Below are 22,452 nucleotides of genomic sequence, written 5' to 3'. Positions count from 1 at the left end.
GTGATAAAATGAAGGTCTGAATCCAACACATTTGGCTCCGGGGCCTGTGCTCTCAATAGTTAGACGTCACTGCCTTTCCTTAAGTGAAATCCCAAACTTTATGAATTGGGCACGTTGTCTTTTCCCGAAATCCCTATTGGAAAATATCATTTGGAGACTCTTTTTCACTCTGCAAACTCTCTCCTCAATTTCTGACAGAACTAAGTTTCAAACCAATCTTATAATTGCTTTCTAGGGTGAAGCAAGGTAAGCTTCACTACCCAGCTGCCTAGGCTGGGGTGCACTGTGGGATCCTTCTCACAATGCCTATGATTGATCAAGTGGAGAAGCAATAGTCAACCTTAGGAGTTGTCAACAATCTAGAATTGATTTCATTTCACAACACCCTCGTCGAGTTCATTTTTGTACTTAAAATTAATCCATATCAATGCTGAATTGGATTGCCTTTGGGGTTTGGATGCCTAGAAACAGAATGTTAGTGCTGGAAGGGCCAAAGCTATGTTAACCAGCTGGCATGTGGACCTGCTTTTTCAGTCAAAGCTAACATTTAATGTCAGGCAGATAGATCTATATATATTGATCTGGAGGAATGTCCATGATATATTGTCAAGTGGAAAAAGCAAGTTGCAGAGTCAATTGATGATATTATTCCATTTTTTTAAAGAAAAGAAAGAAAATCTATATAAAAAACACCTAGATGCAGAATGTTAAAACTATAGGGATCCTTGGGTAACAAAATACCACCTTTGTGTTATATTGATGGGCAAATTTGAGGGCCAGAAAGTGATATAACTAAGGTCACACAGCTAGTTAGTAGCACAATCAATTCTGCAGGCCCCATCTCCAGATTCCACTATGTCATTTTGTCTATAGGTTGTTACTGTGCCAACAAGTCAATAAAGACACAAAGATTCTAGCGACAGAGCTACCATTTTGTAGTAGGGGCACCTTTAACAAAAGTATGATTCTCATTTTAAGCTGCAAACCAACCTGTCATAGAGAGTAGAGTATTTCTGCCCCCCCCCCCAAAAAAAACAGGGTCATTAAAGAGAATATGCTTAACATTTCTCCTAATTTCTGAATTTATCTCTACCTAAAGTCTCTATTGTTTTTCCTGTAAAATTTTATTGATTTCACCAACTTTATTTCACAATGCTAATTTGAAATATTTATTTCAATAGTAAAGAATATTTTGCATAAAGTATGAAACTTGCCCTAGCACCTAGTACCTAGTGCCTGGCTGAAAGTGGAGTTAATGTTTGCTGAATGAATAAATTAAAGATTTAAATCATTTGGCCTTTTTTCTAAATACTTTTATTTTATTTTATTTTTTTAGGGCCGCATCCATGGCATATGGAGGTTCCCAGGCTAGGGGTGGAACCAAAGCTGTAGCTGCCAGCCTATGCCACAACCACAGCCACAGCAGCGCAGGATCTGAGCCACATCTACAACCTACACAACTCATGGCAACGCTGGATCCTTAATCCACTGAGCAAGGCCAGGGATCAAACCTGTGTCCTCATGGATGCTAGTCAGATTCGTTAACCAGTGAGCCATGATGGGAACTCCTCTAAATACTTTTAATTCCTTGATATTAAAAGATGGTTTTAGTAGCTGAGAATGCCATACCTTTTAAAAACATATTATAGATGGAATTTGAATAAATGTTGCATTTATTTAAAAATTATGCTATTTTATAATTGATTAATTTATTCTATTTTTTTCCCCAAAACACACCCGACAGGTCCCCGGTATGTCTGGTACTCTCTGCAGCAACAATGTCACATCAACTCCTAGCAGTCAGTGTCTGATGAATGCACTGAATATATTCTTGCTCAGTCATGCCTTGCTTCACATTTAGGTGCTGTGCAGTGTGGTTTTTTTTTTTTCCTTCTTTTTTTCCTACTATTTTGTCTCTGGTTCTCCATCAGGCTGCTTGGGAGATGACTTCATCATGTTTGGTGGAATTGCACAAAGAGATCAGGAGACAGGATATCTGGGTCTTAGCCCCAGATCACTTCCAAAAAGTTTCATGATCTTGCAAAATTTACACCCTGTTCACTGAGGCTTTGATTCTTCATCGAAAATGAGAGATCTATAATAAATCATTGTTTGCCAGGAGCTTTCCTCTTATTTTCAGAACTCTATTTTCAAGTGAAATTGCTCGCAGAAAATTTCACCTCCCTCCATTTCCGGGCTCCAGGCACCACACCCAAACCCATAGAACTTTGTGAACTAAAGTTTAAAACCACTGCATTATTTTCACTAACAAGGGATGGAGTTTTAAAAATGTAGTAAATTTGCAATGGAATATCATTCAGCAATTAAAAGGAACAAACTACTGATACACGAAACAGCATGGATGAATCTCAAAAGCATGCTGAATAAGAGAAGCCACGCACAGAAGAGGACATACTGAATTATTCCGCTTATAATCAGTTTTAAAAAAATTAAAACCAACAGAGTGAAGAAAATCAGATCAGTGGTTGCCAGGGGTTGGGGGCGAAAGGAGGGGTGGACTACAAAAGGGCACAAGGAAACTTTTGGAGGTGATGAAATTTTTAGGTAGCTTGATTGTGGTGGTGAATCTGGGGGTATCTGTCAAAATTTATAAATTTGCACACTGTAGTCACATAAAGTTTATTGTACATAAGTTATATGACAATGAAATTGATTAAAATCGCCGCATTTTAAATAATTTCTAGGGTCTCTAAAGTTTGGATACAGTGCGTGGGATCTGGAATTAGTCAGACCTAGATTTAAATACTGACTTTACGGCTGTGGGCAAATCACTGAACCTCTAGGAGTCTCAGTTTTCTTATCTTTAATGTAGTTTAATAATAGCATTTCTTCACTGAATTGTTATGAGAATTATATGGATAATGAATGTAGCTCAGTACTGGGCATATAGTCAGTGCTCAATAAATATTAGCAGTATTTATAATTTTACAATTCCAAATAATTTTCTAGACGTTATTGACAACTTCCGAGGTTGCATATAGATGATCTGAATTTTAATTTTTATTCCACTACCCATTATGTATGACTTTAGACAAGTGTCAGTTCCTTCTCTGGGCTTCTGTTTTCTCATTGTTAACACGAGGGATGGATTATGGTGAGTTTTTGCTTTTTTTTAACCAATTTTACAGAGGTATTAGGAATACAGAATGACATAATAGACTTGAAAGAAGTTTAAGAAAAAGAAAAAAGAAACACTCTACAAAAATGTAGGAAGTGGCTGTGATACCATTTTCTCATGGTTCCGAGGTTAAGCGGAGCAAGAAAACTGTGCTTTCCCACCAGGTCTTGCCCTCAGTAAAGTGAGAGAATTTCTGACATTTGTCTACTGGTCTTTTATTATTGCCACTCTTTGTCCTATTTTCCAATTTCAGCTACGCCTTGCCTCCTGCGAACAGTCACAGGAGATTCTCTTGCTGCTAAGTTCTGTCCTGTCAAGTGAGGAAATCATTCTGATAAATATATTTACCTGAAGTTGAGTAAAGAAATGGGTGACTTGGAGATCCCGTTGTGGCTCAGTGGTTAAGGAATCCGACTTGGAACCATGAGGGTGCAGGTTTGATCCCTGGCCTCGCTCTGTGGGTTAAGGATCCGGCGTTGCCGTGAGCTGGGGTGTAGGTTGCAGACGCGGCTCGGATCCCGCGTGGTTGTGGCTGTGGTGTAGGCCGGCAGCTACAGCTCCGATTGGACCCCTAGCCTGGGAACCTCCATATGCCACGGGAGTGGCCCTAGAAAAGACAAAAAGACAAAAAAAAAAAAAAGAAAGAAAGAAAGAAAGAAAGAAATGGGTGACCAGTAACATGTTATATGTAAAGAAAGAGGAAAAATCATGCCTGTGATGGAAATTCAAGTCTCAGTTGGAAGAATATTTTGGAGTGAGAGCATTTTGTGAAGCTTCTCATATGATAGTAACCTAGTCTACCAAGGGTAAGGTCAGAACTTTTTTTTTTGGCCTCTGTAGGGCTGCACCTGCGACACATGGAAGTTCCCAGGATAGGAGTCGAATCAGAGTTGTAGCCACCGGCCTACGCCACAGCCACAGCAGCTCGGGATCCGAGCCGCGTCTGCAACCTACACCACAGCTCACGGCAGTGCCGGATCCTTAACCCACTGAGGGAGGCCAGGGATGGAACCCGCATCCTCATGGATACTAGTTGGATTCATTACTGGAGTCGGAGCCACAATGGGAACTCCCAAGTCAGAACTTTTAAACAATTTTTGCTATTGGTGAAGATGTCACTGAATGTTATTTTTCTAAGTTTAGAAGCAAAGAACACTTATGCCTTTTTGGCCATAACTTTCCTCATTGCCCCTTTAACATCCTTATTCCTGAGGCTATATATTAGGGGGTTCAACATGGGTGTCAGAGCCCCATAAAACACCGAGATAAACTTGTCCCTGTCAGGAGATAACTTGGACTGTGGTTTCATATACGTGGAAATGGCTGCCCCATAGAAGATTGTCACCACGGTCAAATGAGAACCACATGTAGAAAAGGCCTTGAGCCTACCTTGGACTGAACGAATCCTTAGAACAGCCACGGCAATTCGGACATAGGAGAGGAGAACAAACCCGAAGGGTAGGAGCAGGGTGAAAATACCTGCGATGAGGATCATAAGCTCATGAAGGCTAGTGTCAGAACAGGCTAGTTTAAGGAGGGAGAGAATCTCACAGACAAAATGGTTGATGACATTAGCCCCACAGAAGTGAAGTTGCAGGGATAAGAGGAGCATGGCACTGAGCACAAGTGATGACCCCCAGGAGGCAGCCGCCAGCCACACACACACTGGGCCACTCATAACAACTGCATAGCGCAGGGGATGGCTGATAGCAACCACACGGTCATAGGCCATGACAGCCAGTAGGAGGCATTCTGCTGTACCCAAGACCAAGGAGACACTAATTTGGGTCAAACATCGTGGGTAGGAGAGGTAGGGACGGGTAGAGAAGCAATGCACCAAGACCTGGGGCAGAGAGACTGTTCCATAGCAAAGGTCTAAGAAAGACAGGTTACTAAGGAAGAAGTACATTGGAGTGTGGAGATGAGGGTCCATATAGATAAGAAAGATGATAAGTCCATTCCCCAATAATGTGCTGAGGTAAGTTATCAGCACCAGTGTGAAAAATGTGACTCTCCACTCCGGATAGTTGGCGATTCCAATAAGGAGAAACTCAAGTACTGCTGTAGCATTGTCCTTTGCCATTCTTCCCACTTGCCACTATTCACTGGATGGGTGCCAATGTAGTTGCCTAATTTTACCTGAGAGAATGGGAGTACAGATGGAGGGATCGTATTAGAAAGGTGAAGTAATGAAGGTGGACAGGACCATTCTCTTTGTACTTTTCAAATATCAGAATGCAAATGGGATATCCGTAATGGGAACAGAGGCAAAGCTAAAAATCCACCACCTCCCCTGGAAAACAGACAACTCCCCCATCCTTTTGAAATGGTTATATGAAATGTTCTCCAACCTACTTTAACCAGTTGCCTTTTGTTGCCTTTTTTTTTTTTTTTTTTTGTCTTTTTGCCTTTTCTAGGGCTGCTCCTGTGGCATATGGCGGTTCCCAGGCTAAGGGTCCAATCGGAGCTGTAGCCGCCGGCCTACACCAGAGCCACAGCAACGCCAGATCCGAGCTGCATCTGCGACCTACACCACAGCTCACGGCAATGCCAGATCCCTAACTCACTGAGCAAGGGCAGGGATCGAACCTGCAACCTCATGGTTCCAAGTTGGATTCGTTAACCACTGAGCCACGACGGGAGCTCCTAACCAGTTGTCTTTTTATATCATTTTTTTTCCAAGTAAGAAAGGAAAAGGAGGGCATCCTCCTGCTTCTCTCGCTTGTTCTCCCTTTTTTTTTTTTTTTCAAGACAAATCTGATTCATAGAGATGGTTGAACCTCTGTCAGCTTGAGTTACTAACCTCTACCAAGAGGGTACCTTCTGACAGTCTTAGCTAAAATATTGCCAATTCCTATGTCTGTCTGTCCCTCCTAGATTGTTCAGGCCTCCGTTCCCCCATTATAGCATAGTGCTTGTCATAGAGCCCTGCCAAGCATTTCTTAGATTTGAACTGATATTATGTAAATGCAGTGTTGCATGGAACCCTTGAGGCCTGTGAAAATTCTCCACTAATGCCTCTGGTTGGAGATGCATTTCCAGCTTCTCTGGTGTTTTCTGTGTTGTTATTGCTGAGCCCCAGTTAAAAATGTGAACATCTAATGTGGTGTTTCAAAAAGTGTGAGTGCTAAGGAGAGGACTTGAATGACCAGCCTACCCCCAAAGATGCTTGTTTCTTACCTCACCACCCTCTTTCCCCTCATGCTGCTTAACTTTTCTTATAGCACATTCCAATATTTGAAAGTACATTAATGATTTGATCACTTGTTTATTACTTGTCTCTCACACAAATGTAAATTTATTGAGGACAGAATCTTGTCTACTTAGTTTGGTGGCTTATCCCTGGTACCTAGAATAGCGCCTGAGGCATCATAAGGACCCAACAGGAATTGAATGGATAAATGAATAAATAAATTCCTGGTAGTTATAGATATTATCTAGACTCTAACCCCTCCTCTTGCCGCCTGTACTGCCATCTTTTATTCCAGGTCATTGTCATTACTCACCTGGAGTTCATCAATGGCTTCCTTATTGGTTTCCCTGTTTGTGGCTTTGCTCCCATTCACTTCAAATGATTTGGTTAAATCATAAGTTGGCTCAGGTCACTCTTCCATTAAAAAAATTTCGGTAGATTCCCATTTCAACCTATTTAAACACCAGTCTCCTTACCATGACCTATCCGGTACGAATGCTTTGCCTCCCCATTACCTCTCTTACCCCCGTTCCTACTACTCTTTTTTTTTTTTTTTTTTTTTTTAATGCTCACTTTGCTCTAGTCCCACTGGCCTCCTCACTATTCCTTAAACACTCAGAGCATATCCCTTTCTCAGAGGCTTTGATCTCTTTGCTCTGGCTGTTCCATATTTCTGAAATCAAGATCCCTCTTTGGCTTACCTTCTCATTCTTGCAGGTCTTCACTCACGATGCATCATTTTAGTGAGTTCTTCTTTGGCCTCCCTGCCTAAAAGCTCATCTCTAGCCCCTGGCCTTTTATGTTTCCCTTCCCTACCTCATTTTTCTCCTTAGAATTATTACTTCTAGCATGCTGTGTATTTTATCTATTAATTATGTTCGTTGATTATCTCTCTCAACTAGAATGTATGCTCCATGAAGTCATTGCTGTAAGCCCAAAACCTAGAGGAATGCCTGGTGCATGGAAGGTGCTCAAGAATTATTGGCTGAATGGGAATTCCTGCTGTGGCTCAGCGGTAATGACCCAAACTAGTATCCATGAGGACACAGGTTCGATCCCTGGCCTCACTCGACTTGGGTTGAGTGGTAGGTTGCAGACGTGGCTCGGATCTGGCGTTGCTGTGGCTGGGGCATAGGCCGGTGGCTGCCGCTCTGATTCAGCCCCTAGCCTGGGAACCTCCATATGCCGCAGGTGTGGCAGCCCCCCCCCGCCAAAAAAAAAAAAAAAAAGGAATTATTTGCTGAATGAATGTGTGGATAGAACTCTTTAGCTGTTCCACATTGAAAGACAGCCTGTCTTTTCCCATCTGCCTCTTCCCTAGGTATCGCTGTTTATGTGTCATGCACCCCTTAATGTATACGCGCTCCTTCATGAGAGTAACTCTCTTTTCTCTTTCTAATCCTTTCCTTGAAGCTTCTGCTACTCACTGGCTATGTCTTTGAATAAGTTCCTTCCCCTCACTGGCCTGTATTTGTATTGGCAATCTAGTTACACTACTTGATCTCTAAGAGTGCTTCTAGCTCTAACACGATAGAATTTCTGATTTCCATCAATTGAAAGGAAAATAAAACAAAACTCATTCCTCAGAATATGAGGAATCTACTACATATTTTTTGCGTCATTGGAGAAGCACGTGGGCTAGAGAAAGGGTTTACTAGGGCACGGGATTTTTCTAACCATCTTTTTTTTTTTTTTTTTTTTTTTTTTTTTTTTGGTCTTTTTGCTATTTCTTGGGCCGCTCCCGCGGCATATGGAGGTTCCCAGGCTAGGGGTCGAATTGGAGCTGTAGCCACCAGCCTACGCCAGAGCCACAGCAACGCAGGGTCCGAGTCGCGTCTGCAACCTACACCACAGCTCACGGCAACGCCGGATCGTTAACCCACTGAGCAAGGCCAGGGATTGAACCCGCAACCTCATGGTTCCTAGTCGAATTCGTTAACCACTGCACCACGACGGGAACTCCCTAACCATCTTTGAAATGGGAGACTTGCTTATCCTTAAAATCTTTAGCAAAAAGTAATAATAAAAAAATACCAATACAGGACACAAAATAAAATTATTTAAATTTCAAAAAAGTCTTTAGCATAGAAGATTCTATAATTCCCCCACTTTCCTGTCCTGGAGTCCAAGTAACCTGCCCCTGTGTCTAGTTCTTTTTTCAGCTTCTCAGCCAGGCAAAGTACGTAAGAAGCGTAAATTCGTGGAAGTGAAGGTGTCTGTCACTTGTGAAGTGGCAAATGCATGTAGTGGAGGGAGAGAATGGTGACCTAAGAGCTTGATACCTAATGCTTGTTCTGTCTTTATTTATCATAGTGCCCTGAGGAAATGTTTTCCTGTGGATTGCCTCCACCTTCCCAAGCTAAAATTGAGAAAATCAGCTCTACAGAGGGAAAATGCAGAAAGATGAGAGTCACATGGCTGTCATACCTTAAATTTATTTGAGTGGTCTGTATTTAACTCCCAGTTACCTATACATGGGCCATTCACAGTGGAATATCTAGAAAGATGACAGACAGGCTGCAGATGGGAGGATGCACTGGTTTTGCCTATAAGTAGCTGATTATTATGCCATTAAAAGTCTCTGTTGCTCCTAGAACTCTATAAAACACACTGATTTTGCTGTTCAATATGAAGCATTGATAAACATTTTCCTTCCTTATATGAACCTATCATTCCTAATGACCTGCAGCATGCATTTCCTTTCTTCGGTTTTGAGGTAGGCTTTATAGAGTCTATCCCTTAGTCTTTCACAAGCCTAATTGAATAAATTGATGAGCCATTGGCTAAAAATTGGTGACCAGTCTACGGCTGTGGGAAGACTTGTTTTTAATACAGTATTGAGCTTACTGATAGAGATTGGAATTGAACCCATGACCCTGCCTCCATTAGTACTGTGTTTGGACCTATGGAATTAAAATTAATGACAGCTTCCCTTTCACAGTTAACGGCTACTCAGCATCTAAATTTAATGACCTATTTTTCATTTAGTCTGGGCCCTGCTCTCCAAAGACAGTGCTGATTGCCTCATCCTAGAATTATCATTCAAAGATTCCTGGCAAACTGGGCCCAGAATGTTTCCCATCTTAGTCTTGTTGCCTGCATTTTTTTTATATACCCTATCTTTTCTTTCAACTGACAGCTACCCCTTGCCTTCCTGGAGGTTGCCCATATCTGATAAATGGTTAAAGAAAAAAAGTGTCTAGGGGGAGGAAGGAAATTGGAGCCTTTTCCTGCTACCAACTCACCATTGGAAGTTCCTTTCAAGTACCAGTGGATGTAGCAGAACAATATTCCAAGTGTTTCCAGGTTTGGAACACTGAGGATCTCCTTGAAAATTGTCCTGGAGATTTCAGAAGCCTTCTCAGCTTCTCAAACTCCCAAATGCCTGGGAACCACTGAAGAAAAGAAGATTTTTTTTTTTGGATTAGGTCAAGTTACAATTGCCAAAACCTTTGATGTGCAACCCTTGGTGATAGTATCTAATTAAATTATTTAATTTCTTAGGCAAACATTTCGTTCACTGACCTTAGACTCACGTACACCCTTGTTTTATCTCCCTTAGAAAAGTAATAACAAAAGGAGGATTGAGGTCATTTGAATACTTTGGATCAAGACGCCTAGGTTATTTCAATTTTCAGCCTGCTCAATTAGACATCTTTTGCCTCTTGGCAATATTTATCTATCTATTATCTTATTTTGATGAACTGGAACACAAATCAAATTGTCACTTTCTTTCAAAAGAGGGAAATGGTAACAAAACATGCTGCATTCAGGACTTGAAACTAAATTGGATGCCTTCAAGTAGATATTCTGGAGTCTGTGCATACATTACCCAGTTTCTTACTCTATCTCCTACCTATTTTCAGTGCCACAGTATGAAAGTATACAACAGGAAAACATGAAGGATCTGAGCATCTCTCTGTCAGCAAAATGATCTAATGATATTTACTCTAAACACTAAGGCTGGGCAATAGACCCTGGCGTTTCAGAAGCAACATTCTAGAGTTGAAGCCCAAAATCTGTTTGGCTACCCCTCCCGTGCCCAGAAAAATATAACCACCAGACCTGCTTTTCATTGAGCAGTTTGGTTTTTAGAAATTGTGCTGTTTCTTCCCTTCTCTCCATCTAGATTCAAAATTCATTGATCTCTATGTTTACCCAGAGCTCTACCTAAATCCATAAATCCTACATCCTCAGCCTGCTCATGATGTCTGGGTTCTCTTCCAGATTCAATTCCAAATGAAGGGAGTAAGTTGATGAGCTGCTCAGCAACTTAAATAACTTGAAGCTCCAAAGTGCTACCCGACCATTTATCTCACACATACAGTTCAAAGTTTCTGATTCACCAGAAAGAAATAATTAACTTCTGAGAGCTTCAGGGACCTCATTCCAAATAGGCAATTAAAATTTGCCAAACCAGAGCTGTTTGAAAAAAAGAAAAAAGAAAAAAGAAAAAAGAAAAGTGTATGGAAAAGCAAATAAGGAAGGAAAAAGGAGACGTTTGAGATCATGAGACTTTTGTATCCCACTGTTGGGCTTTCTGGAGAACTAAGAAATACTTCTTTTTTATTTTGGTCCATAGTTTTTCTGTATTAAATTGGTGTCATGACAGAGCCTGCAGCTGGTGCAGAAATGTCTATCAGGGGACAGCTGGGATAGAGAGTGCACCAGAGAGAGAGTGCATGTGTTATTGATTCCCACGTTGAAATAGCCCTTCTGTTTGCCTTTCCATTCCCATTTCCACTACCCCAGCCTGTTCTAACAGCTTCCATGGGTGCTTTTTGTCATCTGTATCAAGTCTGTATTTGTTCCTCTGACACACGGGGTCAACTATGGGAGTTCCTCATGTATTATTTAAAATTCATTTGTTCCTTCATTTACACATTAACATAGTTATTCTACAAATACTTAATGGGTATCCACCATGTTTCAGGCGATGTGCTTGGCATTGAGAATATAATGGAGCAAAAAAAGAAAAAAAACAAAACAAAAAACCCCACATGCAGTTCCCACTTTCATGGAGCTTACTGTCTGGTCTTGAAAACTGAAATTAAACAATCAAGAATATAAATAGGCACCTGTGCTAAGTGTTATGTAGACAAACTACATGTTGTCATTTGCTATTGGTTCCCACATCCACTTCTGGCTCCCATGACTGCTCGACAAGTTCTCTCCACTTGAGTCAGATTAGTTTCTTCATTGAATGAATGCTCACTCCCACTTTTTCTGCACTGATGGTCCTATACCAACTTGGAAAGCAGAAGCTTACCTAAGCCACCTTTCAACACTCGGTGTAAATTTTAGGCTCTATTTTGTTATCTGGTTCTCTGTGTTACCTGACTCTTCAGTTATAGCATAGATAACCTGAGGATAGATAACTGGTTTTCTACTTCTGTAACACTTTCTGGTGGTAGTGGCAGTAGATACAATAGAGGGTGGTGGGAAGCAGTCTGAAGTAGCATTTATGGCTGTGTATTCTGGGACTTACTATGTGACCTTGTTCAAGTGATCCAAATAATCTCAGCCTAATTTTCCTGTTTATCGAAAATGAGTAAATATATGGGAAATGCTTAGAATAGTGCCTGGCACATGTTAAGTTTCAATAAATATTAGCATATTAGCTATCTTTGCTTTTCCTAATACAGTCACATAAATCAGAACCTATGTTTTATAAATGATAAAACTGTGGCCTAAAGCAATAAAATGAGTTGACTAAAGGTCACACAATTAATTAGAGAGAGAAAGATGACAGAAATGGATAGACAAACCAGTGTTTATTACTTCTAGATGACTGATGTTTAAGAAATTATCCATATGGTCTTGCGCTTCATGCTTGCTTTGAGGGTAAAGGTCTCAAATCTGGTCCTCAGTAGGATTTTATCCAAGTCTTTGGGTAACTCAGAGTGACATGATATTGTTGTCACATTATCAAGACATGTATCTTTAGTTGAAGCTTGTTTCCCTGCCAATTACCAAACGGTAACATTTAGGACAAGGAATCAGTTCTTCTGAGGGCACTTCACTTCATTCCAGCCTTATGACCACTGAATGCATCCTTAATGTGTCTTTTCTCAAATTGGTTAGAAGGGGGCACCTGGTAAGCTGTCTGACTTTGGGCCAATCATTTCAACTTTTTGAGGCTCAATTTCTTTTACTGTATAGACTGTTCCTGAGGTCCCTTCCAGTTATGACAACCTTGGTTCTAGAAAAACTGCTCTTTTTCAAAGCATTATTTTTGATTGTGGGTCATAAATATCTTTCTTGTATATGGAAAACAACTAGGGAACTTATATTTGAGGCCTAGTAAAAGGGTTGCAGGTTAAGAGCTGTGTTAAAGTAAAAAGGGAAACATTTGTAGGTCCTGTAGATTAGTGTATGGATATATCCTAATAGTCAAATGAAGGCCTTTGGAGACTGGATAGTAGAAGTTACGCTGGGCTAAGGAAAAGAGGCAGAGGTTGGGGACTAAGTTGATGAGAATACATGTCTCTGTTTCAGAAAGACTTTGAGTAGTAGAAGATGACCTCTTCAGTAACTCCACTTCAGTTACACTCTTGAAAGATCCTGAATCAGAGAATGAGCAAAAAAAAAAAGAGTGTGCAATGCATTCCAAAGGGCCAACTCTAGTATAGGAAATTCCTCATCATAGTCCTTGGGTGCCTGTATAGAGTTATGCACAAATCTATAATCTTCATTTAGTAAGGGATGATTCTGCCTTCTCCCTTTCTCTTATGTTACAAGGTAGACCTGAGCTATGGATTAGCAGGAAAAAGGGAGATAGGGTTCTGAAGATAACCAATTAGCCAACCATTTCATAATAGTCTTTAAGTCAATTTATAAGGAAATTTGTCTCAACATTGGAAAATGATGTGCTCAGTTTCAGTTGGAAAAATATTCTTCCCACCTGTGATGCTTTGAGTTGATCTCAGATAAACAGAACGCTTATTTTTTTCTCCCACATTTCATAGTAAATATTTATTTCTTATAATTGCATGGTACCCAATTGGGTCTCAACATAGGCCAAGGTGGCCCTTCTGTCAAATACATAGACAAGAGCTTGCCTTTGAAAACTAGGGATCAATAAAAGAAGAAATACAAAACATTTTAAAGGGAACTCACAACACTGCCTTGTTTAGCTTTGAAAATATCTGTGAATATCAGATTGAAAAAATAAAGTTTTAACAATACATGTTGGAGAGGGTGTGGAGAAAAGGGAAGCCTCCAACACTTACTGTTGGTGGGAATGCATAAAATAAAGGAAGGGAACCTAATTAATGTGGTACACAGTAAGATTATCAAATGCTTTATCCCAGTTTCAGCAGTGCCTAGAGCACAGCAGGTACCCCATAAATATTTGCTAAGTTAAAAAAATACCGTATGATATCACTTATATGTGGAATCTAAAACATGGCACGAATGAACCTATCTACAAAACAGAAACAGACTCACAGAGAGAATAGACTTACAGTTGTCAAGGGGGAAGGATGAAGGGGTGGGATAGACTGGGAGTTTGGGGGTAGTAGTACAAACTATTACATTTGGAGTGGACAAGCAATGAGGTCCTACTGTACAGCACAGGGAGTTATATCTAAATCTTTTGGGACAGAACATGAAGGAGGATAATATGAGAAAAGGAATGTATATATATGTATGACTGGGTCACTTTGCTGTACAGCAGAAATTGGCAAAACATTGTAAATCAAATATGCTTTAATACGAAAAAGTTAAAAAAGAATGAATCAATGAATACATCCTTTTAGAGGTGGCTCAGACTAAATATTCTAATATCATTCATTCCCCCCAAATTAAAATATTTTCCATTTGAAACATAGTAAAAGAAAGGGCCATGGTGTGACTACCAAGGCTCTAGGGTCTTCAGCTTTGAAGAGTACATAAAGGAACCTCCAAAATACTTCTAACAGCTTTGTAACTGAAAAATTCCTCCAGGCTCATGAGGCATGATTAGCCTTAGTGCATTGTTCAAAGTTAAGCAATTAAAATTATTTCTTACAAACCCCCAAAGATGCCACACTGGGCATTGTTAAGAAGTTGGCAGACTTGGCAGTTAACTTCACCTGAAACTTCCAGCCCTATAATGACATACTAATTGTAAACAATGGGGAGAATGTAGAACTCTTCCTCAAGATGAGAGTAGAGAAGCTTTGAAGGCTTAAAAGCAATGGAAAAAAATATTCTGGGCAAAGGGAAGTCAAATGGTGGGATTTAATTTCAAAAACGTTTTATGAGTTTCACCCGAGAGCTGTATCAAATGTGCTCATCTGTGACATCAATTCTTATTTAAAAAAATTTTTTAAAGCTTTATTGAAGTACAGTCTATTCACAAGTTTGTGATAATTTCTGCTGTGCAACAAAGTGATTCAGTTATACATGTACACGCGTCCATTCTTTTTCAGGTTCTTTCCCCATATAGATTATCACAGAATATAGGGAAGAGTTCTCTGTGCTATATGGCAGGTTCCTGTTAGCCAATCATTCCATATACCTCAGCGTGCATAAATGACATCCATTTTAGAATATGGGACTTTGTCATAAATGACCCCAATGTAAAATGCAAATGGACTGTGGGGAGATCTGAGTTCTAGTCTTGGCTGTGTCACAAACTTGCTTTATTATTTTTGGTATATCTATTAACCTCTTCCTGTTTGAGAAATGGTGAACAATAATCCCTGTTCTAAGTACTGCATATGGATGTTGTAAGGACCAAATTACATACTGAATATGAAAGACACTTGATAATAAAGAAATATACACATTCATGGAAGTATTTTAAGGGTTTGAATGGAATCAGAGCAAGCCTGTAGATTTCAGGATAAGGTTTAAATTTCAGGTAGAATACACCGTGCCTTACCTGATTCTTTTAAGGAGGTGAATATGTATCCATAGATACATTGATTAGCTCATTTACCTTCACAATAGAGCTATAAAACACATAATATCACCTTAATTTTGTAGATTAAGAAATGGGCTTAAGGAGATAATTTATATGGAAAATGACAAGAAATGTGTCTAGAATGGAATAAACACTCAATGAAAGGCATTTTTTTGAGTGTTTATTCATCGACATTATTTATCATGTAGTCATTTGCTGTATTTAGGTCAGAAATATTATGGGCTCCTGAGAAGGACCATGATGGTGAAATAATATTGACTCTAGCTTGTAGAGGGGTAGGGCAGAAGTCAAGTTTCCAGAAAATACACATGACTTGATCTATTGATTGATTCATTGATCGGTATATTCATAGACATTTAAATTACTTCATCTGTTGATTGATTCAGTTATTCACCTATTCACTGATCAAATAAACATATATTGATTATGTACCATGGTTTCAGTCAATATGTTGGAAGCTCAAAAAACAAATATGTCTAGGTTCCTAACTTCAGTGATCTTTCATTTCATTTTATTTTATTTCATTTTATTTTATTTTATTTTATTTTACTTTACTTTATTTTTGGCTGTGGCTTGATATGGCATCTCAGTTCCCAGACCAGGGATTGAACCTGGGCTGCAATGGTGAAAGTGCTGAATGCTGAATCCTAAACACTAGACCACCATGGAACTCCTGGACTTCAATGACCTTATCATTTAATAGGGAGATACAGATATCTAAAAGATATCATGCAAAAAAAAAAAAGTGTTGCAGGTGCGCTTTGATAGGAATACTAGCTATAATGGGGAAGAGAAGAGAGAGGGGCGAGTAACTTCTACTGGGGTAACAGATTGTCCCCAGGAATGGTTAACTGAGAATGAAAGCTTGAAGCTGAGTCTTTAAAGATATGTGGATGCTAGTCAGGAGCTATGGAAAGTAGAAAGAGAAGAAGTATGTACCCAGCCCTAGAGATGTGAAAACTACTTCCTAGTTTAAGAAACCATAAGCTTCTCAGCATAGCTGGAGCAGACCATGTAAAGAGAAAATGGGGCAAGCAATTAGGTTGCAGAATTAGGTGGCAGTCAGGTAATGAAGAGTGCTGCTCACCATGCTAAAGATTTGTACTTTGTTCTAAGTGGAAAGCCACTGAAGAGTTTTAAGAGTATATGGTTGGTGTTGATTTGAGAAAGATCACCTTGGAAGTGTTGTGGAAGATGGAATCTGGGGGGAGGGCAAGTCTGGAGACAGAAAGACGCATTGCAAGGTTGCTGACAAACATTTTCATGTGAAAAACTTATCATTGCAATATTTTCTCCAGTGGACGTTAGTCTATGCTATACCAGAGCAAGGCCTATACATTAGCATGTTTCAACATTTGTGTGAATTCTAATCAACTCCTTATCCTTCATGCTTACTCGGAAATGGGAAGAGAGACAAATTGGATGAGGTGTTAAATGCCTTAAATTAATTTAATCTTTCTGTTTCAGGAAGCTTGGAGATATTTTCTAATACTGTCCTTCTTGACAGGATTACTGAAAAGAAATAAGGGGTCAATATTACCATTCCTAAGGTGCAGCTAGAGATGGATCAAGGTATTTAGTCACCCTGTCCAATATTTTATCACTCGACTCTCATCACTCCAGTTGGAAAGAGGAAACATTTAAGTTGAAGATTCCAAAAATTTTTTTGAGCTGTGTCTTAGTTTGGGTTTCGATAACAAATAACATAGACTGGGTGGTTTAAAGAACAGATACCTCTTACAATTCTGGATGCTGGGAAATCCAAAGTCAAGCTGCCAACTGAGTTGGTTCATGGTGAGGACCGTCTTTCTGGTTTGCATATACAGCCTTCTTGCAGTATCTTCACTGTGTTGGGGAGGGATAGCTGTCTCCATCATGCCTCTTATAAGGACTAATCCCATTTATGAGGGCTCCACCTTTATGACCTAATTACCTCTGAAAGGCTCCACCTCCACAACTCATCACAATGAGGGGAAAAGGCTTCGGCGTTTGAATTGTGAGTGGACACCAACAAGCTGAACCTTTAAAAATAAAGCGATAGGTAATTCACACAATATCTCCCTCAAAGATATGTTATCGGTAATCTGTGAGAAGGGTTGGGGCAAAGGGACTCCAAATCTCCTCTAGATGACTTTAATTCCACTGTTGACATCTAAGCACATCTAAGAATGCTAGCAACAAGGACGACTAATTTTTGCAGTTTACAGAACATTTTTATGTTTAGCAAAATTCCCTCAACATCAAAGCCATGAAATGTCAATTCCATAATTTAGTTGATCGGGCATTTTAAGGTGTGGCTTATAGGAAATAATGGAAATTCCCATAATAAAGATTGAGATAAAAGATTTTGACATTTGTTCATTGCATCCTTAAATTTCCATAATAGCCCTTCAGGATCTGCTAGTCAAGAAGTATACTTAAAGGTCCAGATATTTGTCATTGTTATTGTTTTAATATCTTTATAAAGATTTTTTTTTTTGGCTTTTTCTAGGGCCGCGCCCGAGGCATATGGAGGTTCCCAGGCTAGGGGTCGAATCGGAGCTGTAGCCACCGGCCTGCACCAGAGCCACAGCAATGCGGGATCCAAGTCACGTCTGCAACCTACACCACAGCTCACGGCAACGCTGGATCCTTAACCCACTGAGGAAGGCCAGGGATCAAACCTGCAACTTCATGGTTCCAAGTCAGATTCGTGAACCACTGAGCCATGACAGGAACTCCTATCTTTATAAAGTTTTTATTAACTTCCAACAAAATAAACTCTGCCATTTAGGGAGTCTGTAGATTTGCCTTTTGTCTGAGCATGTAAATCTTGGCTTTTACCAGGCATCACGGTGAAAGATGAAGGACTATGTAATTTAGCTTTCTATTTTAGGTCCCCCTGAAGTCCACCTAGGGTTTATGCCATTTACGGGGAAAATACCAAGTCTAATGCAGCTGAAACTTTTCTGAATGGCTGTAACACTGGGTAAAAGCCAAAAGGGCCTGGTCTTCATATTTGGAACAAACAGATTCAAGGGATCAGGCAGAAGGCATGAATATTATCACTTTTTACTTTTTCTGATAATAGATTTTTGTGTGAAAAATTGTTTTTATGAGCACCAATTGACCAGATTGGACAGTATATTATATAGACTCTCTGGGGCCAGAAATAAGTGTTTTTCAAATTGAGATGAAATCATTTGCTCAGAAAATGTACTTTGCTGATAATTTACAGACTTCGACTCTTTAGTTTGCAGGCTTTTCCTTCACTCTCTCCCATATTCATTCATTTCACTCATTCATAGAAGCGTTTATTCAGTGCCTGCTCTTTTCTCAGCTGGCCTCCAATTATGTCTTTGAAAGGCTCCTAAAAATACTGGCGAGTAGATTGATATTTTTAAGTGCAGACCGAACGCATCCAACCTGAAGGTTGTTGGAAAGGGCTTTGGAAACAGGCTCATCACTCCTGCCACTTCCCCTGCTGAGAATTTGCAGGGAGCATCCTGAAAACTAAGGGCCAGAGGAAATGCCGCCCGTGATGCTCTGCGTCTCCTCTCACAAATTCACAATATATGCCTGGGATGGGATCCACGGTGCCCGTGCTTGCTTATCCGCATGGAGCCTCTTCTTGCCCTTTGGTTTCGGCTTTTGTGTCACGCAGGTCTTTGGCAGTTAACATCACATCTTCCCAGGTGACCGAGTATGGAAGATTTTGTACTTCTTATGAGAGTCAGCATGGGGTAGAGATTTCAGAGACCCAGTGAAGGAAACGTTTGCACAGCAGGTATTTTGGCGGTTCTCTGATGTCCTTTACTTTTGGAGCGTGGAGAGGCCAACTTCTTGGTTAAAAGGAACATTCATGATTTCTCTGAGAAGTTGTGCACAGTCAAGTGTTTATGGTGTATCGGTCAATGCACCTTCCCTGAGCATTCCGTAGGATCATCTGTGTCTCCACATATAACTCAGGCTAACCAAATTCTTTAGAGAGGGTATAAAGTTATCAAAGTATTTAGTTTGTATTACATCATGCTAAATGATGTATCTGACAGAAATGTTCACTTACTAACTAGTCAATTGTTGCTCGATATAATCCACATTCATATCTGAGAATTACAAGAATAAAGATAATCCATACGATCCAAGTTATCATGATGTTGAGGGTTGGCGTTCTAGGTGAAAGAGCAACTTGGAGTCAATTTCGTGTGAATATGGTATTTTTGATGGAGCGTTAATTTCCCAGTTCTCCATCTTTTTTTTTTTAATGGCTGCACCCATGACATATGGAAATTTTAGGGCCAGGGATGGAATGCTGTATCCTTTAGCCCAATTTTCCCTGCCGGGGATGGAACCTGCGCCTCTGCAGTGACCTGAGCCACTGCCGTTGGATTCTTCACCCACTGCACCATAGTGGGTATTCTCCAGTTCTCCATTTTAATTTGTTCATTTAGATAGTGGTATGTACTAGGACCCTTAGGTGTTTATGCCAGTTTTCTGTTTGGAAAAAGAAATCATGTGATAAGTAAAGAAGTTACATGTGTTTCTGTTTGTAGTGTTTCTGTGTTTGTGGTGTGAGTAGTGAAGATGCACATGTGTTTATGGGTACTCTGAGTAAGTAGCAAGAAAAGTTGAAAGCTCTCTTAAAGTATATTTGACCTAAATTATATTGTTTTTCCTTTTATATCGATTTTAATTAAGGCTATCCTCAAAGTGATTTCTTTGCACAGCTCCTAGGCAGGCCTGCCTTCCTCAACCAAAACTCTCCTTGACTTTTGGTCTTGCCATCCTCTGTAGCCTCACTGCTTTAAACTATGGGCTGTAGGGCAGTAACATTGACTTTTTTTTATGCACATGTTAGAAATTTAGGATATCAGGCCCCATATCTCACCTAATCTTCATTTTAGCAAAACCCTTGAGTCATTCTCAAGTACTTTAAAGTTTGAGAAGTGCTCCTCTCCAAGACTGTCTTAAAATATGAAAAGCATTATCAACAGCTCCCCTACATTTTCTTCTTTTTGTGTTCCTTTTCTATGTTAGAGACATTGACTTTTTCCAGTCGGCTAGGCTGAAAGCGTCAGTCATATTTGTTGCCTCTATTTCACATGTTCCTTGTATCTCATCCATTGCCGAAGCCCGACAATTTTACATCTTTAATATCTCTTGATTTTTTCATCTCCTTTCTCTTCCCACTTCTAATCTCTTTTTTCAGAGCCTAGTAAGCATTCACCGGGCTACTGAACTAGCCAGGCAGTCAGTGTATGTGTGTGGGTGTGTTCTTTGCCTCCAGATTTTCTGCCTGTTCTACTTGTTTCTGTGTTAGCTTTCCTAAACCTACCTCCGACTGTAATTATCTACTTAGAAATCTTCACTGGCCATTTGTTACCTAGGAAAACCTCTTTAAACCATTAGCATGACATTCAAGACTGCAGTTTGTCTCAACACAGCCTCTGGCCTATTGTCAGTCAGAGACTGAGTTTTAGCCTTGGCAAATTCCTTCCTTTTTTTCCCCCTCAAACATGTCTTACAATTTGCTGCTGCCATGTTTTTGTCTACATCTGAAATGTCCCTCTGAAATGGTCACAGATGCAAACATTAACTTCCTTCAAGTCCTTCGAAACATATTCTTTGTCTTTCCTCAGTGTTCACCAGTTGCTTCCTTAGCATTATGAGAACATGCCCATCTCTGCTCTGTCCTAATGAGCTTTGTATTCATGTCTTACCTCCTCTGCTGAATCCTCAGGTCCTTGAAGGCAGGAACAGTGTCTTGTTCTTCTTATAACCTGTCACAATACCCAGCTACATGGTTTACAAGAAATAGATATTCAATAAATGCATTATGAGTGAAAATGAATAAAAGCAGGAGAGATGGGAAGAAAAACCCTCACAAAGAGATACCTCAGATATTAACAAATATTTATCAAAGTCTTCTTAAAATCAGCTAGTGATATTAACAGCCAGTGGCATGGGATAAATGCAAAGGAGAAATTAACTGCTAAGGTTAGTCCCATTTCTTATTAGTCCTACAATCGAGTGCCTCCTCATTGTTTCCTGTGCATTTATCTAAGTCCTCTATTTTCAAGTAGGTATAGTAGGGCTTAAAGTCTAATAACAAAAGTAGTTATCCCCACCCATTGGTACAGGAATGTAATGTGAATCCTTGGGGAAATTACTCTTGATGGTGATTTCTGATGTCAGTCTATACTAGATTCTGTGCATCATTGTATTAACCTGGAATCTATTTGAAAGGAAGACAGTCTTGTATTGTTTTTTACATGGTCCACCCTTGCTCAGTGATTGCTTCTGTGCTTTTTTTATTTAGGAAATTGTGCTAATGAAATAATGCTGATGTAATCTCTTTTCGAACACCATTTATTGGGAACTTACTCTGTGCCAGGAAATATTCAAAGAACATTACATATAGTATTTCATTTTAGTTTTATCACAACCCTCCTGCACTGTTGGTCGGGATGTAAATTGGAACAACCACTATGGAAAACAGTATGGAGGTACCTTAGAAAACCATATATAGAACTGCCATATGACCCAGCAAGCCCACTCTTGGGCATATATCTGGACAAAACTTCCCTTGAAAAAGACACATGCACCTGTGTATTCATTGCAGCACTATTCACAATAGCCAGGAAATGGAAACATCCTAAATGTCCATTGACATATGAATGGATTAAGAAGATGTGGTATATATACACAATGGAATACTACTCAGCCATAAAAAGGAACAAAATAATGCCATTTGAAGCCACCTGGATGGAACTAGAGACTATCATACTTATTGAAGTAAGTCAGAAAGAGAAAGAAAAATACCATATGATATCACTTATATCTGGAATCTAATATGAGGCACAAATGCACCTTTCCACAGAAAAGAAACTGTGGACTTGGAGAACAGACTTGTGGTTGCCAGTGGGGAGGCGGGAGGGAGTGGGATGGACCAGGCATTCGTGGTTAATAGAGGCAAACTATTGCCTTTGGAATGAATAAGCAATGACATCCTGCTGTGTAGCACTGGGAATTATATCTGGTCACTTTTGATGGAGCATGATAATGTGAGAAAAAAGAATGTATATATGTATGTGTGACTGGGTCACCTTGCTGTACAGTAGAAAATTGACAGACACTGTAAATCAGGCATAATGGAAAAAAACAAAAATCATGAAAATAAAAAATAAAAATAAATTAAAAACTATTTTTTATTACAACCTGTCCACCTCA

General features: G+C 39.8%; 2 protein-coding genes across 2 annotated transcripts in view; one reads left to right on the top strand and one right to left on the bottom strand.

The window, feature by feature from the left end:
* Positions 1–22,452, top strand: part of IGSF1 (immunoglobulin superfamily member 1) — a 375,771-nt gene that overhangs the window by 150,705 nt on the left and 202,614 nt on the right. The gene's annotated exons all lie outside the window — the stretch shown is intronic.
* On the bottom strand, positions 4,140–5,512 carry LOC100513904 (olfactory receptor 13H1). Its single transcript, XM_005673921.3, has one exon. It carries the CDS (start codon positions 5,220–5,222, stop codon positions 4,296–4,298), a length of 927 nt encoding a protein of 308 aa, XP_005673978.1. The 5' UTR covers positions 5,223–5,512; the 3' UTR covers positions 4,140–4,295.

This window comes from Sus scrofa, chromosome X (assembly GCF_000003025.6).
Source record: "Sus scrofa isolate TJ Tabasco breed Duroc chromosome X, Sscrofa11.1, whole genome shotgun sequence".
In the NCBI taxonomy this organism is placed as follows: Eukaryota; Metazoa; Chordata; class Mammalia; order Artiodactyla; family Suidae; genus Sus; species Sus scrofa.
The sequence above is the reverse complement of the archived record's forward strand: the minus strand, read 5'-3'. Positions and strand labels throughout refer to the sequence as shown.